This window comes from Stenella coeruleoalba (assembly GCF_951394435.1).
Source record: "Stenella coeruleoalba genome assembly, chromosome: 21".
NCBI lineage: Eukaryota > Metazoa > Chordata > Mammalia > Artiodactyla > Delphinidae > Stenella > Stenella coeruleoalba.
The window spans coordinates 20,606,782-20,624,840 of NC_137167.1; the positions used below are offsets into that span (position 1 = coordinate 20,606,782).

Genomic DNA, 18,059 nt, shown 5'->3' on the forward strand with positions numbered 1-18,059 from the left:
CACTTTTAGCCAAGTGGCTTTTCAACCTCTTATAGCATTCATATACATGTGTCCCCAACACTAATGTTTTCTGCTTCTCGAGACCCACAGAGTCTCAAACTCAGTTTCCCTGTTTGGGGATAATAAAATTTCTCAGGATGGCACTGTACCATGTGACCCCTTTACTATTAAACATCCAGTGTTGTCTACTCTTAAAAACAGGCTCTCAAGGATATTAGTAGTTATTAAATCTAAAAGTTGCTCTGAGTAATTCAAATCTTCCTTTGCATATCCCTTAATACACATATAGGTCTAGCTTTAAACTCTCTCTGTATGTTTCCATTTTTTAAATAAGAAAATATTGAGTATCAGACCTACCTTTTTCAGAATTTCTCACCTCCATGAAAAGATCGAAGAACGAGCCAGAGACTCTGCTACACACTGTGTCAGATTAAATTGAAAAATAATTTAATTAAAGTACACCTGTTCTCTCTAGTCTGCTAGAATTTAATCATTCGAAATGGCACTCTTCCAGATGATAGTGGTCACTGTCCTTATTTTAGAAGTAAGACAAATCTAATATTTCACACATAGCTATTTTTTTGGGAATCCAGTAACTCACCCCGTCAAAACCATATCTAGTGGAATGTCATAATAATCCTTTGAAAATGGAGAAGAATGCAGAAGAAAACAAAAAGAATCAAATGATTTCATAATGCTTCTTGATTTTCAGGAAATATTCATGGTACATACAAACATATATATGCATATAGAAATCACAAGATAATACTAGGTCTAAAGTCTAAATTATTTTTTAAATCTTTTGTAAAACAAAAAAATACACTTTCCTTTTTTATCTTAAATGCTAGGTAACCTTTTCAGCCTCATAAAATTAATCCAGCCATTTCTAAAGACAACGGAGCTTTGGATATAATGTTCCAGAACACTGCTACATGGTCCCAGAGTGCCAGTAGCTTTAGGGATATACACCAATTGAATATCAATTAGCTGAGAATCAAAATAATTTAGTGATAAATGCAGGCTAGGAATTTGGTTCTCATTCTTTCTGACAAATATAAAGAATCTCAGGGTTTGCAAGTTTGCTTTGGAAAAACATGGGGGAAACTACCAAGCTCATTCTAAGCACAGCCCAATGTGGGTAGGGTTGGGGAAATCTTTTTTGATTCATCAGGATAATTGGTTATGCACTAATTTAAGCTCTAGGGCATTCTGTGATACTGTAATAATGAATCAACTGTCTCCCCTCTTGGGATTGTCCCACATCGTCTCACCACCTCCGGTTACTCCTTAAATCTTCTCATAGAAAGATAATACTTCCCCATCTACTACTTATGACACTATAAATCTTTTATTATTTGTGATATTTATTAAAGTTTGGTCCTTGGTCCACAGCTCCCCTTGTGCACCATCCTCCGAGGGCAATCTCATCCATGCTACTGTCTTCCCGATCACTTACGTGCAGAAGATTCCTAACCTTCCTTTACTAGCCCAGGCTGCTCCTCTGAGCTTCCAGATGGACATCTCACCAGCACATCCCACAGGCATCTCAAATTCAACATATCCAAACCAGAACTCACCATCTTCTTTCTAAATCTGTTCCTTTTCCAACAGTCTCTTTCTTTATTAGTAAAATTACAATCTACCTGGTCACCTATGTTAGAAAATGAAGGGGTTCTGGGCTCATCCTTCCATTACCAATAATTCATCAGTTCTCAGTATTTCCTAACTCCAGCCTTCCATCTTTATCTCTTTTATTTATTCAGCAAATATTTAATGAGTGTTTACCATATGCTAGTCATTCTTCTAAAGTTGAGTTTATTTTGAATAACAAAACATAAAAAAAAATCCCTACCTTTCTGGTGCTTACATTCTAGTTGGAGGAGACAGAAAATAAACAAGTATAATAAATCAGTTACCAGAAGCTGGTATGTGCTACAGACTCATATAAATAGAATAGGATAATGAGGATCAGAAAGGTAGAGGTGAGGACTATCAGGGTAAGCCTCACTGATAAAGTAATATTTGAGCAAAGACTTAAAGAATGTATGAGTTAGCCAAGAAAATATGGGAGAAGAGTGTACCGGGAAAAGACAGCAGTCAAGTCAGGGTGTGTGTGGTGGCTGTACGGAGATCATGGCCTTAGTGGAGACAGTACTTATTCCTGCTACGTGTTCCCTTTCCAGTCGTGTCCCTCCCTCTTTTACTAGCCTTGAGAGTTATTTCTCTACCACTCAAATTGCCATGATTCTCCCCTCTTGAAACCTCTCGGTGACTGTCCACAGACCACAAGAAGAAGTTCATCTATTAACTGGTGTATAAAGGCTTCCATGATCTGGGTTGTGTTTTACTTCTATAGCCAAATCTCATTCTTCTTCCTATCTACTTTATGTCCAACATAAAGATACCAAACTCCTTCTAGTTTCATAGACACCAAGTCTTGCCTCTGTAACTTCTGTGCCTTCTGTCTCTTTCATCTGGCTAACTAATACTCCTCACACTTCATCCCTTACCACCCCCAATACCGATTAAATTCAGTGCAGCACCATTTTTCTACCTATGGATATCTTTAGCATTACTCTTATTGTCCATGTTATAAATATATTTCTATATGTATTTCTTTTTATTAGGCTCTAAGCTCCTTAATTATATTGGTTAAATAGATGAATGGTTATGATCATGTTTAAATTGATGCAAAATAAAGTAGGGAGATTTCAGTTGGACTTCAAGATAAACTTTCAACTGTTTTCTGTGGTTTTAAGATAAAATTTCAGGTTTTTTGCCTGCCATGGGCCTCAACATATTAGTCTTATCTGGCTTTTCAAACTGTGTGTGGATGTGTAATCATTCATCTATCCAACCATTTTTACTGGACATCTATTAGACACAAGACATACACTTGTTATACTTAAGGAGCTCGAAGCTTATTTAAAAGATTATATGTGTATATATATATAATACATATTTTATATAAAATATATATAATATATAAAATATACCTAAATATATATTAAATGTGTATATTACATATATAGTGTGTACACTTTCCATTTATGAATGAAATGGAATGAAGCCTCTCTCAGCATAACTACAATATGCCGATTGATTGATATGGTCCTACTTGTTCCCACAAACACATAGTGCACATTCCAGCCTCCACAAGTCTGCTCTAGTGTTCTTCTATTCTCTTAATTGGAATATCTGTGTTTTTCTCCTCTATCTAAATTTTATTTGTCTTATAAATACAGTCAAGCTCTACCTCTTGGCTGAACTCTCTTGACTACTCACACCCTAATGAAGTTTGCTATTTATCTTGTGTATTGGCTTCAGTTCTCCTGATTTTAACAAATGAGAAGGCAAGAATTATGTGTTAAACTTATTTCATACTCCATACTGTCATCAGAGTAAATATTTGCTGAAGTACTTGGAATATGAAATACTAGAATGAGCTAAAAAGAGGTCTATGGGTTATCTGCATTTGGAGAAAAGCATAAACAAGTATTTCCCCAAGCCAGTCTGGAATTCACCTCAGTATAAGAATAATAATGAGCAAAATACTGCATGGAAGACAATTCTAGTTTCAAGATTCTAACCAGAATCTTCAAAATAAAAGAAAGTAAATGAACACATCTTAATGAAGAGGAAAATCAATGAGAAGAAAACGGTCATGTGGTTTTGTTTGTCTGATCATGGAAGGTGGCTTCATTTTTTTTTCCCCATCTGTTCAGCAGCTGTAAGGTTTAGTTCTCTTCTGACTAATTGCGATTGATTAGTATTGACTGATGGCTATACAAACCAAGAAATAACTTTGGGATTTAGTCTTGATTTCAAGAAATAACTTTGGGATTTAGTCTTGACTTAAAGGTTTTATATTTATATTCTCTCTTTTCTTTTTCTCCTGACCTTTCTCTGGAAAGTAGAATATTCTGTGTACCCTGATGCACCATAATTTCCTCACTGAATGCCAAAGACCTTGAATTAACAATATGTAGAAAGACAATAAATCAGTGAGGTATTGCAATGCATTTTCCTCAAGAGAAACACTATTATATACAGTAAACATGTAGAAAAAGACCCACTGACCCAGAACCCAATTAGCTAGTTTGCAGCCGCCTGTGTCTGAGAAGCTAGTTCCTTCTTTAACTATTATTAAGGGTCTAATTGTATTAGAATAAGCTATGAGGCTAACAATAAGAAAACTCTTTCCTAACTAGTGGACTTTGCTAATATCTACATCATTTTGTAGGAGGAAAACTTTATAATCTGATGCTGCTTTCAGATATCAAATCTGTATTTTATGCCCTTTACCAGTTTCTAATCTTTGTTGAAATAATGGATCTTAATGACTACACGTTTTTATTAGCTTGTTAATTTACCTTGAAGTGACTGTAAGACATTATGTTCTCTGTCTCTTGTTGGTTTTAGGTAGATTACAATGAACACCTCTCAATAAGTCAGCCCTATTCCCTTAATCTATTATAGAGATGAATGTCACCCATAAGATTAGTGTTAGAATTAAGCAGTCATCCACATGGTGTGTTTTGGGGCCTGATCATTCCTCTGCACAATACCATTGCCCTCACGCAAATACTAGATGCCTGAAAATTTACCTAGGGAGGCATTGTAGTCCAGAGATGAGTATACAGGCCCTGGCATTACTGCTTGGGCTCTGCTCCTACACTCACAGTTTACTCTCTGTTTGCCTTATTTTCCCATCTGTATAAGAGAATGATGATAGTTACTCCTTAGTGTTAAAGATTACATGAAACAATACATGTAACCTACTTATAACTCTACCTGGTCAATAGTAAATGCTTTTAAAAATTAACTATTGTTACTGTCATAAAATATTCGTCATTTTGACTTATCTGCACCCTGCACCTAGTGAGGATAAAGCCTTAAACTAATTCACACCAAAGTGTTAGTTTCTTACTCAGGAAAGAACATACGGATTAGCTTCATAAACTGCAAAGTGCTCTATAAAAATAAAGAAATGGTGTAACTAGCATTTTAAAGGGCAGTGTGAGAATAGAAATGGTTTTGGTACAAAGGGATGGCAGAAAAAGACTGAAGGGAAATTCATCTATTTTATACTTTTTCCCATTGCCTTTCTTTATCATGTATTAGAGAGTATACTCCAAATGCATCTCTATGGGGTTATTTAATGAAAGAAGGCCCATGAAAGATTAGTCACCACACAGGGTGAATTGAAAAAATCCAGGCCCCTGAGCCAGCCCTGCACCTGGGGCAGAGGGACTCTCTGGACTGGACACAGCCTGTGAAGCATGTACACATGCTGGTGAGGTGTGCCCAAGGGAACCTGCGTGTCTGTGAACCAAGTAAGCAGGACCTGGGAAGTTTTAACACTCTGGTAGCAAACTGTTTTCTAGGAACAGAATAAAAGTAAGGTTGACACCATTCACCTCCCTTTGATATGCTCCCCAACCTCCAACCCTACATAATAGAGGCCTGGCCTGACAGCTATGACATTTGAAGGTGCCCAGCTCCACTGTAAAAATCTCTAGATTGCTTTAGAGCTATTTACAGAGGGCAAAACCCAAAGCAGGAAAAGGATTGAGGGGCTTGGATCTATTGTAATTTTAAGTTTTAATGGAAATATTACCTCATTTGTATCTCTAGTATGAAAAAAGGAGTTACTTCTTTTTAGGATTTTTTTTTTTTTTTTAATGTATGTCTTTCTGCAGGACACTCTAAGCTCCTGAAGGACAGTAATCATGTCATATCATTTTTTTATTCTAGTATTTTGCACACACAAAAAAAAGGAAAAAAAACTATATAATAGCTGCTCAATTATTTTTTTAGTATGTAAATGAAAGAAAGAAACCATGCAAAATGTTGTCTTTGGCATTTCCTCCAAAGATATATATGGGTTGAGATACATCAGTGTCTTAGAAATGCGGTCAAAGCTCAGATTTCACCAAGAGAAATCTCTAGAAACTCTTTGCTTTACCATGGTAAGACTGAATCTGAGGACTTAACAAAAAAGGAGTTCATTGTGAATTCTGTAGCATTTCTACTTGAATCTGAGAAGATTCCAGATACTGTCTTAAGCCAACATTATTATCTACCTTTCCAGGAGATTCGGAAGACTTTGAAACTTCACAAATACTAGAAACCCAGAATAAGAATTTTCCTGTGGAAAACTATTCAAGTATTTTATAAGTGATAAAACATTAAATAAGATGCTTTGTTTTAGGGAATTTATTTTGTTATTTGCCTATGAGTACTATATATTAAATATCCCAAGGATATACACTGTCAAACTATAATAAAATATGTATAATAAAATTATATTAATCTAAAAACGCCTCATACAAAGCCTGAAAACTAAGTCTTATAGTTATGCTTAATAATATATTTAGCTGCATTTTGAGTTCATTAAACAAAATGAATCATTATAATACTTTCTTATTTATGCACAGCAAATTGCATCATGTAGAAAATACATGTATATGGGTAACTGATCTCTCCCTGAAATTGAATCATCTCAGGAGAGAAATTCACTATAAAGTTGGTATTGGTGACACTATACAAATTGTATTGTGATGTATTATTCGTAAACAATGAAGTTGAATTAAAAAACTTCAACTTTTTGCCTTGCAGAAACGTTATCTAAGTATATTTTACTGTATATTAAGAGACAAGTGTCTTGTTGATTGTTTTATATGGCTGACATTCTAAGAGCTACTCAGAAAAGCTATTTATACTCTTGAATTGAGAATCATGTCAGTCTTGGAACATATGGTCATCTTTAAAGTCTGTTTAGCCTCTCTGAAAATAGAAATTATTATTTGATAATTTAAATTATTTGAATTATAAGTTTACCGAAACAATGTTATGACAAAATAAAGTATATGTGTATCTCAGCAGGTCTTTAACTTAAAAAAAAAAACAGCAAGATATTGTAAAGATTTGGGTATTTCATAATTGGTTTCCTGTTCACCTCCTATCAAGCCTTTCTTGAATTTTCTAGATTTGTAGAAATCAAATGTTCTGTCTTCTTTTCCCACTACACAAACACCTTCTGACGTCAGAGGACAAGAAAAATATTGTTCAGGGATCCAATTTGTTTACTATGGATTTGAATCATATTTAATTTGTTTTTCACTCTGCCTTCAATACCTCTGAAATTTAGTACATACATTCAATAAGTATTAAATATCCCTCTTCCATTTAAGTCCAGCTTTTCCTTCCTCCCTTCCTCTCTTCTTCCCTCCATCCCTCACTGACCCCTTATTTTCTTTCTTTCTCTCCTCTTTTCCTTCCTTTCTTGTTTTCACACTGTAGATCCTATGCATTCCATTAACCATTTTCAACCCTCAAGCTCAGATCCACCACGGCTTAAGCACAACTTAAAGCCCTCACTAGACACATTCCTAGCCCTAAAGCAACCACTTTCTCTGAACTAAAAATTTTGTTAGTGACTCTCTAGGGCAGTGTTTCCAAAAATGCCAGATTATAAAAATCACCTAAGGATCTAGCTGATACACAGATAGCCAGAAGCAAAGAAAAAAAAAACACCTTTTAATAAATTCACTAGATGAATCTTTGGATAAGAAAATCTTGAGAAGCACTAATCTAGACCCACCTCTCAACTGCTGCACGTTTCTTCTCATGACTATTACACATGGTCATAACAGCACCAGCTTCAGCACAGTGATATATACTTCTCTAAGAGAAAACCTATTCCACTGTTTGACTGTTCTAATTATAGGGGGAAAAAATAGTCTTCTTGTGTTGTTCTTAAATCTCTTTCCTATTCTGAAGGTTACAGTTTTAACATGGGCACATACTGCTATCATTAAAAAAAAAGATGAATTATAGAGAAAATCAAAAGTGCTCTAATATATATGATTTGACATGAGCAGGTTTTTGCCAGCAGGAAAGCAATGAAAATGGGATCAAGTCTTCCCAGCAAAGGAAATTAACCAACAGGAGCCTGACAACTGCAGGCTTATTTCAAGGAGTAGTGATATGTTTTGAAGGTTATTAAGATGTAACTTCTTATTCATCCAGAAACTTAAATGTTTCTCCTTGAAAGAATCTTTAGGAAAGTTGCAAATTGTAATTACCTGCAACAGGTGACTTGGCAGAAAGTACTGCTAACTATCCAATGGTTTTATACAGAAAACTTGAGTTTAAATTCCAACTAAGATGCATACCAATTTTGCCACTTGGAGTAGATGATTTAACTCCTCTGAGAATTAGTTTTCCATGTGTGATATATAATAAGGCAATTCTGATATAAGTATAATAAGGATTAAAGGTGAACATGACCATAAACTAAGTTCTATAAATATTTCAAATATTAAGAAATTTTACTAAACTAGCTTGTGAGCTGTGTCTCTGTTAGAGTTTTATTACTGATCAATTGAAAAGAAAGAAAAGCTCAACAGTTAATTGGCATGCTTGAATCTAAAATTATGTTTACTATGGATTTGATTTATTTGATTTATTCCTGTCCTGCCCCTAGGTTCATCAGAACCAATTTTTTTTTTTAGATTCTATATATATTGTTAGCAAAAGGTATTTGTTTTTCTCTTTCTGACTTCACTCTGTATGACAGACTCTAGGAATAAGACGCAGACGTAGAGAATGGACTTGAGGACACAGGGAAGGGGGAAGGGTAAGCTGGGACAAAGTGAGAAAGTAGCATTGACATATATACACTACCAAATGTAAAATAGATAGCTAGTGGGAAGCAGCTGCATAGCACAGGGAGATCAGCTCGGTGCTTTGTGACCACCTAGAGGGGTGGGATAGGGAGGGCGGGAGGGAGGGAGACGCAAGAGGGAGGGGATATGGGGATATGTATAGCTGATTCACTTTGTTATACAGCAGAAACTAACACAACATCATAAAACAATTATACTCCAATAAAGATGTTAAAAAAAATAATAAAATTATATGTCTCTGGAATTCACGCTTAGGGCTCTGAAATATTATTCCACCATCAGCATTTTCTCTTTTGGTCCTTATTAGGTTTCATATATTTATTGCAGTGGGAAAATAGAAATGAGGAAACCAGAATGAGAAAAGACTGTATCTTAAAACCAAAAGGCAGACATCACTTCTTTATGAACTTAAAAGACAATGTAGGAAACTGAATGAATTAATGAAGCACCTGAAGTCATTTTAAATATATCCTTCTATAGGGAATGCACTCAGGGCAACTGACTTTTGTGTGTTTTTATTGTATTGAACAAATCTTTTTTTAGAAGACAAATTAAAAGTTCAGTTATCTCTTTATACACAATATATCAATAAATATATTCAGGACCATAATTCAGTGCTTAAGTTTTTAATGGGTAGAAAAGGGGGACTGGAAATAATTAAGCACTGGTTTTGACATTATCCAACTGATAAATATTCTTGATAAAGACACAGTATTCAAATATCCTTTAGCTTATTTTAAAATGAGGGAGTAGTGTCAATGACCACTGGAAGCTACATCTAGTTTCAACCTTAAAATGATTTGCATACACATTTTTATTTAAGGAAAATATTTTAAATTATAAACAAAGAACTTGAATACTAAAGTAAAACCAAAGGACATGAAAATAAACATGGATTTGTATTTTGAGTTCATTATGTCAAATATTCATCCAAGAAAATAATAAAAGAAAAAATAGCTTCAATGAATTTTTAAATTTAACATTAGGAAAAACATGACTTTAAACTTTTTAAAATGTCATTTAATTACTATTATTCCAGATAAAATATTTTTATTTTAGACTTAATGTCTATATTTTATGTTTAGTAAACTAAGACAATTTGATGATGGTTCAAATCTATTTTGGCATTTAAAATATTTTAATATGTTTAAAAAGAAATTTAAAATCTAAATTATGTATCTAATTATAGGCATGTTATTTAATATTGGTGAGAGCACTGCCAAAATATGAAGAGACTCAAATTTATTTGCTGAGCACTTTCTATATTCAGGGTGCCAGGAAAAGAGGAAAGAGGATTCAAAATTTAATATATTTATTCAACAAGGACTGAATGAGTTTCTCATAAATTCCAGGAAAGACTAATTCATAGCAGAATGTCTACGTAAGTCTTCTAAAAGAGATTTGAACAAAACACTTTTGTAAGAATATGAAATCAGATTAATTCCAACTATAAATTTCATTGGAACGTTTTAGAAGGGGGTAACATTGCATTCATCAACAAATACCAGGGTGACTCAATAAAATCATACTGAACAGAACATGTAAATGAAGAAAATTAATGAGTTCATAGGTATATACATACTTTGGAGATATTTTTCTATAGCTTATTTCAGAATACATATGAATAATATAATTGACATTTTCTAAATCATCTAGCTTACTAGAGATGCACTTCACAGCAATTTTGTATGTTTCAAAATTATTTCAACATTTTAATTGAATGTATAATATAAATGAAATATTTTGCTAAGAAATTTTGTGGAGATTGTGGCAATATTCTTACTTATGAAATTAATATATTTGTATATTATTGATTGGTTCGGCTTCTCTTATTTTTCTGTAGTTGTCCATAAATACCTTTATAAACTTACAAATATCAAATTTTACTGAGATATATATTGTCCTGAATAAGCAAAATGGTATAGTTAACATTCAAGCAATGATTTTATTATTTCACACCTCATTATGCTAATTGAAGCCATTTTCCAACAAACTTTCCTATATATTTTGTGGAAATAATCTGGATTTAAACATATTGGAATTTTGTATTTGTAATTAATTTCTTTGTCATTCAAAGTTTTAATCCCATGAAATGACCTAACGGTGTCTTTCTTCTCACTTACCTTTTGTTCATAATAACAATTCAGCTACTATCATATATAGAACATTTATAAAGATAATATTTCATTTCTATTTTCTTGTCACTAAACAGGTATTGTTTCATTTGAGATATGGTTTCTTTTCTAAATGAACTCTAGTACTATCAGTATATACGTAGATAATTTTGTCAATCCAGTATTTTACCTCTGTTATAAAAATTAGATGGGGTACTTCTCATTTATATTTCAGTATATGACTTTTCAAGCTGATTGTGTCAATTTCTTTTCTTACATTTGTGAAGCAGTTTCTGGTGACATTTCACTGCTTAAAACACTTTAAAATCTTCATTTTTTTCTTGTTCTAGACTTCATGCTTCACTTAGCTCAAGTGTGACAACGCTAGATCAAAAAGCGAGTTCCTGAGAGGTTTACTTTATATATTTGGTAATTTTAAAATTTAATTTCTTCATGAACATTTATTGAGCACTTACTACATGCAGTGTACTTTTAACATCTTTCATTTCATTGTACTTTTCAGAAAATGATAGTCACATTTCTTCCTAAGTTTAAATTATTCTTGTTGCTTAAATGGCAGGTCATAAAGAATTAATGGAAAGTACAATGAGATGAAAAGTATAATGACTACAAAGAGAAAAGTAATTTTTGACACTCTTCATTTTGAAAGTCCCTAGAGGCAGTCTGTCATTGCGTTCAGCCATTTTTTTATTCAAAATGTCTCTCGGATTTACCCTTTCTTCTCAATTCTGGCTACTAAGACTGAAACCGAGACTTTCACTTGGTAAGCCTGCCCATACTCACTCCTTCTCTTATCCATCCTTCCACTATAATAATCTTCCTAAAATACCGCTATTGTTATGTCACTCACCTGCTCAGGAAACTCCTACACCCTCTTGCCTTCTGCATGAAGAGCAAATTCTCCTACCTGGCATTAAAGGTCACTTATAATTTTGTGCCATTCTCTGAGTGAAGCTTTACTTCTTCCTTTTTTCCCAGTTCACATGCTCTGCCTCTGTCAGTCTGGTAACTCCTTTCCATCCCCAAACGCTCTGCTTTTTGCCAAGTTCGTGCTTTACAAATATAATCACATTCTTCAGAATGGTCCCCCTTCTTCCCTGTACCTAGCCAGCCATTAACCTAGTCTCTAAAGCCAAAATGGAACCCCACTTACTCTGAGTTCTAGCATACGCTGGTGTTCTTTCCTTTCCTGAATTCCAATAGCATTTCTAACCAGAATCTCATTTTCTCATGAAAGCAGCCCTGGAATCAAATGCAGATAACCTGGGTGCTTGTTCACCGTTGAGTACTGAAACCATTTCTACCTTCCATTACTCACTGTATCTTCTACTGGTATCATAGTTACCATAGTATCACAGTGATGAATTATGTTTCTTTTTTCTGTGTTACTTTGGAAGCCCCTGGTAGGCAAATAACTTGTTTTAGCTTCCCATCCCCATGCCCCTGGAATCACAGCTGACACAGTGGCCTTTCAACGCATGTTTGAAAACTGAAAATGAAAAATTTCTGATCCAGGGATGATCTGAAAAAATAGAAATAATAACACCTGCCCTGCTTTGCTCACAAGGTATTCTTGAGTAGAGAAAAAGATGGGAAAATGTCTTGTAATTGTAAACAGTATAGAAATATTATATGGCTCTATGATTCTCTCTGTATAGTCATGCCTAAGTAGACTAAGACAGGTATAACAACTTGAACAGAAATAAATGACTCAAAAGCACGTCTGGCTACAAAGAATAAAGATGAGAAAGTGGGAAAAACACTAAAAAACAAAAACAGAGAACATCCAAGGTGTATCTATAAAGTGGAGCTGCTGAAATTAGCACACATATCTGCCCACTGAGAGAAGTAGTAGAGAAAACAACTGTCCCCACCATCCACCCTCTCTGTCTTCATTTTGTCCACGGATACTTTATTAAAGACTGTATTACACATGCTTTCTTCCTTCCTTAGTTGTGGCCAGGGACTAATTTTAAGCTAGTGAGATATTAATGAAAGTGATATTTGCTACTTCCAAGTCATTTTGTGGTCTCTTTAAAGATATTTGCCCAGGGCTCTCTCCTCTGCTTCGTCTTCTGGTTTGAACTTGGTGCTGACTGAGGATGGCAGAGCCACCTACCAGCCCTGAACTTGCCCCTCTTTGAACTGTTCCAGGAGAGGGAAACATTTCTCTTATATTTTTGGCTCTCGTGCTTACTGGAATTTAGTTTCCCTTAACCAAATGGACTCCTAAAAAACAAACCCTACTGCTACCTTTCCTTAACACAAAAGACTTTAGTTTGGGGGGGTCTTTAAGTAATTTACCCAAGTTGTGGTCCAGTTAGAACAACTAACGTCAAGCCTTTTGGCACCTCATCCAGTGCAAACCACTGAAATATAGATGACAAAATAGTTTATGCCACTTCCTTCCTTGTCTGACACAGTTAACAATTATGCCTCTATTTTTTTTTTCTTATAAATGCCTGGTGCTAAGTGGCAAATTGAATTCCACAATATAGATTGGTCGGCATGAATTAAGATAGACTAGCTTTAATTTCTCTGAGAAGCAATCTATCTTCAACCCTCATCACAGAAGTTCTTCTGACTCATTAAAGATTGAACTTATTTATTCAGTAAAGTTTGAATTATATGTATTATTTACTTTGTGAAAATTGACTACCCATGCTCTATATCCCTTTGCGTATCAAAAATATAATGTAGAAAACACCACAGTAAATAGTTGAAAAATGAGGAAAGAGAGGGGTCCTGAGCTTTGCATTTAACTGACTTTATCCATGTCTAGTTCAGCCTTCCCCAGGGAAAGAAAACCTACTATGGCCCTTGATTATCCTATTGTCTTTTTTTTTTCCCTATGTTTTTCTCCCAGTTAATGTTGTCCTCCAAGACCTTTCTGCCTCTTGGTTTTCCAATGACCAACTAAAGTACATTTTGCTTTGCATTAAATTTATATGATACATACTACTGAGTGAATATAGAATCAACTCACCATCCTTCTTTTCAGTCTCCTAGCAAAGTCTAATATACCTGTTAAGGAAGATGGCAACTGGTAAGAAGAGCTTTTACACACCTAGGTCTATGCAATCTACCCAGAATATTTTAAAGATATAGACACAGATTTTTTTAAAGTATATATATAGGTAGATAATTAGATAAGGAAAGATAGGCATGTAAATAGATGTACATTACTTCATATTACTTAAACTTATCACTAATACTGACTTGGAACTCAGATGTCTAACATTTCAGATATTTCCATGACTGTTGGGAATAAAATAATAGTTCATCTGGCAAAATCCCATGTATTTAATTATTTGTAGGAATATGTTACATAGATATTTTTACATCTGTAATGCTAATTCTAAGTCAGTATATTTACTTAATCAGATATCTCATGCCTCAAACATTCTGGATGAATAAGAGCTTACTCTTTTGCTCACTCTGAGTCTTGATCAATATTATGGATTTTGAACTTTGAAATTTCCTTATCTGACAGAACTATCTTACTTTCCACTCTGCCTTTGCCTTCATTAGCAACTAACTTGAACTTTGTTCTCACTGTGAGGTCTAATTCCTTGAATCATCTTTATACTTCTGGTTTGTCAACCTCTTTTTGACTTCATTTTTCTCCTTAACTTAGACTGTGAGATCCATAATGGAGCCTCTTTAATGGTCTCATTAATACTCTAAAAGATCTCACTTGTTTGACTTCTGCTACCTGTTTTCTAATAAACCCCAAATCTGTGTAGTCCTTATGGTCTACCTCCTTTCTGCTTTCTGACTATGTCAGCATTTCTGGAGAAAGTAGGTAAACAGTGCTAATTACACTATAAATCCCTTTTGTTCAGTCCCACTTCCCTCTCACTACTGCTCACATCTATAACTAGCATCTTACTCTTCATTCCTGTCTCAAAGAAAAGAAAACATCCATAATTCCTTCAACTTTTAGTGCTAAATTGTCTAGCTGGACTTTGACATTAACCTTTTCTTCCTTTCTTGAAAACTCATTCTATTAAGTCACCATTTTCTGTTTTTCCCTTTCTTCTTAACGTTTGCTCTCCCTACTAATAGGCTTAAATTTTTCCTTCTGGAAAAGCCTTTCCTCGCACTGACAGTCTTTCAAAGTATCACTGTGCCTTGTCCTCCTAAGACCAAACCTCTTGAAAGAGTAGCCCTAGTGCTTTCCCCACGGTCCCATCGTCCTCTCACTTCTTGTCAGTTAACTTTCACTATAAATGCTTAATAATAAATCTGTGAACCTTTCCCGATCTTCACTTTCATTGACTTCTCTTTACTCTTTGACAATGGTAACCATCTCTGTTTCTTGAAGTTCACTCACCCTTGCTTCCACATCATATTTTTAGCTCTCTGACCATCCACTAACCTGCTTCTATAGAGAAAATAAAAACTATTATTTATTGAGTAAATGATATTCAACTTACTAAATTTCCAAGCTACCATGACGTAAATATTTTAATATGTGCTCTAACAGCCATTATCCCCACTTACTGCCCAAGAGCACCCATCTCCAAGAGTCTATCTTATCTCCTTGCTGCATACTACTGGTGTCTGCCACTAGGTGAATAGGTCTTATTTCTTCAGGATCCCAGAGACCTGTCTCATGCTTCAAAATAATATATCCACATACTTGTTTATTATTTTTACTTAAATATTCTGAAATGATCAGCATAACCAAAACAGATTTTATCATTTTTATGGTCCTTTACTCCAAGTTAGTTTCTTCTTCTTTCTTTTCAGTTTTTATTCATAGTACAATCATTCTCTAAGTAATCACTACCTGAAACCTAAGAGTAATCCTTGATGCTGCTCTTTTCCTTTTCGTCTTTCTAACTCTGGTTTTCACATTCTTTGATTTCTCAAACAAACAAACTCATAGAAAAAAAAAAAAAAAAGATCAGATCTGTGGTTACCAGAGGGGACGGGGTTGGAAGGAGAGGAAATGGTGAGGAAGGCAGTCAAAAGGTACAAATTTCCAGTTATAAGATTAGTACTAGCAAAGTGATGTCCCACATGATAAATATAATTAACACTATTGTACATTATATATGGAAGTTGTTAATAGAGGAAATTCTAAGAGTTCTTATCACAAAAAATTTTTTTTCTATTTCTTTAATTTTGTATCTCTATGAGATGATGGACGTTCACTAAACTTATTGTGGTCACCACTTCACGATGTATGTAAGTCAAATCTTTATGCTGTGCACCTCAAACTTATACTTGCTATATGTCAATTATAAACTGGAAGGAAAAAATTCTTTGTGGTTTTGGGTTTTTTTCTGTTTTTGGTGACTTCCTTTTAACCTTTCCTCTCTTCCGTTCTCAGTGTGTTTTGTTAGATTTAGTTCTCATTTTCCTTTACTTGGACTGTGGCCAAATTTCCTAACTCATGTCCCTGCATTTAGCCATTCTCTTCTTTAAGTATAACTTAAAATTTCTGTGGATTTCCTGTAGAGAACAAGCTATTTTTAAGCTATCTTTAATCTTCTTAAAATCTGACTGAAATTCACCTTTCTACCTCATTTTGTATTATTTCTACCTCATTTTGTATTATTTATCTGAATGTACTTTAAATGTACAGCCTGTTACTCATTTTCTTTGAACATATCCTGTATGTTTTTGTGTCCCTGGTTTTGTTTGTGCTATTTTTACTTCTGCCTGGAGTACCCTCCTTCAAAACATCTACCTTTCAAAGTCCTATGCTTCCTTCAAAGCACTTTTCATAGGGTAACTTTTCAGTGATGCTTGCCCTTGAAGTTTCTCTTTTCTTTTTTTTAAAAACTTGAGATGCACTGACTTAAACATTGGGTAAGTTTAAGGTGTACATGTCGATTTGATACATTTCAGCATCACAGTGTGATTACCACTTTAGCGTTAGCTAACACCTCTTTCATGTCACATCATTTCTTTGCTGTGGTAAGAAGAGTTAAGACCTAGTCTCTTATCAACTTTGAAATTTATAATACAGTACCGTTGACTATAATCACTATTCTGTGCCTTAGATCTCCAGGACCTATATTATCTATTACTTTGAAATTTATAATACAGTACCATTGACTATAATCACTATTCAGTGCCTTAAATCTCCAGGATTTATATTATCGTATTATCTATTAGTCGTCAGTTTGTAGCCTTAGACAACATTTCCTCAACCCGCCCCCCCAACCCCACCAAACCCCTGGTAACCAGCATTCTACTTTCTGTTTCTAAGAGATCCACTTTTTTAGATTCCAAATATAAGTGAGATCAAACAGTATATTTCTTTCTCTTTCTGACTTATGTCACTTAGCATAATGCCCTCAGGGTCGATTTCCTTTCCCATGGCTGAATGGTATTCCAGTGTGTGTGTGTGTGTGTGTGTGTGTGTGTGTGTTGTGTGTGTAACTCCTATCTTCTTTATCCATTCATCCATCGATGAACACTTTCGCTGTTTCCATTTCTCGGCTATTGTGAATAATGCTGTAATAAACATGGGAGTTCAGACATCTCTTCAATATCTTGTTTTTATTTCCTTTGGATATAAACCCAGATGTGGAATTGCTGGACCATATGGTAGTTCTATTTTTAATTTTTTGTGGAACTTCCATATTATTTTTCATATTGGCTGAACATTCCTACCAACAGTGCACAAGGATTCTCTCTTCTTCACATTCTCACCAACACTGGTCATTGCTTCTCTTTTTGATAATAGCCATTCTAACAGGTGTAAGGTGATATCTCATTATGGTTTGGTTTTCATTTCCCTCATGATCAGTGATGCTGAGCATCTTTTCATGTACCTTTTGGCCATCTGAATGTCTTCTTTGGAAAAAAAATGTCTGTTTAAGATCCTCTGTCCATGTTTTAATAGATTTTTTTTGTTTGTTTTTATCGAAAAGTTTTCTCTTCCTTCCATAAACATCTATGTTAGATTCTTGTTAATATTCTGCCTTATAAAGATGCTTGTTTTATACAGGTCTTGACTGCTATATCTTAATCTCTTTGAGTGTAGAAACCTTACTTCTTTATCATTGTATCCTCTGGCTCCTATGTGTATATGTGTATATGTAATGAGTGTTTTCACTCTATACATATATCTAGGTTGAATGAATGAATGATAAAGAAAATACTTCAAGTTTTTTGCAAATTGTTTTGAATGACCTTCTCATAGTATATTCATATGCTTCTCTGTTTCACCTTACTTGGTGGTGAGGAAAACACCTAAGTGTCCACTGAC

At 34.4% G+C, this 18,059-nt stretch overlaps 1 protein-coding gene across 3 annotated transcripts in view; it reads left to right on the forward strand.

Annotated features, from left to right (window-relative positions):
- The window catches only part of LOC307179853 (uncharacterized protein), a 1,051,707-nt gene that overhangs the window by 996,447 nt on the left and 37,201 nt on the right, over window positions 1–18,059 (forward strand). The window contains exon 12 of one of the 3 annotated variants that reach the window (XM_079909532.1): window positions 11,158–11,187. The exons of the other annotated variants lie outside the window; for them this stretch is intronic. Within the exon in view, the coding sequence (XP_079765658.1) occupies window positions 11,158–11,175 (18 nt within the window). The 3' untranslated portion in view covers window positions 11,176–11,187. Of the gene's footprint in view, window positions 1–11,157; window positions 11,188–18,059 lie in introns of those variants that run through there. 3 annotated transcript variants of the gene reach the window in all.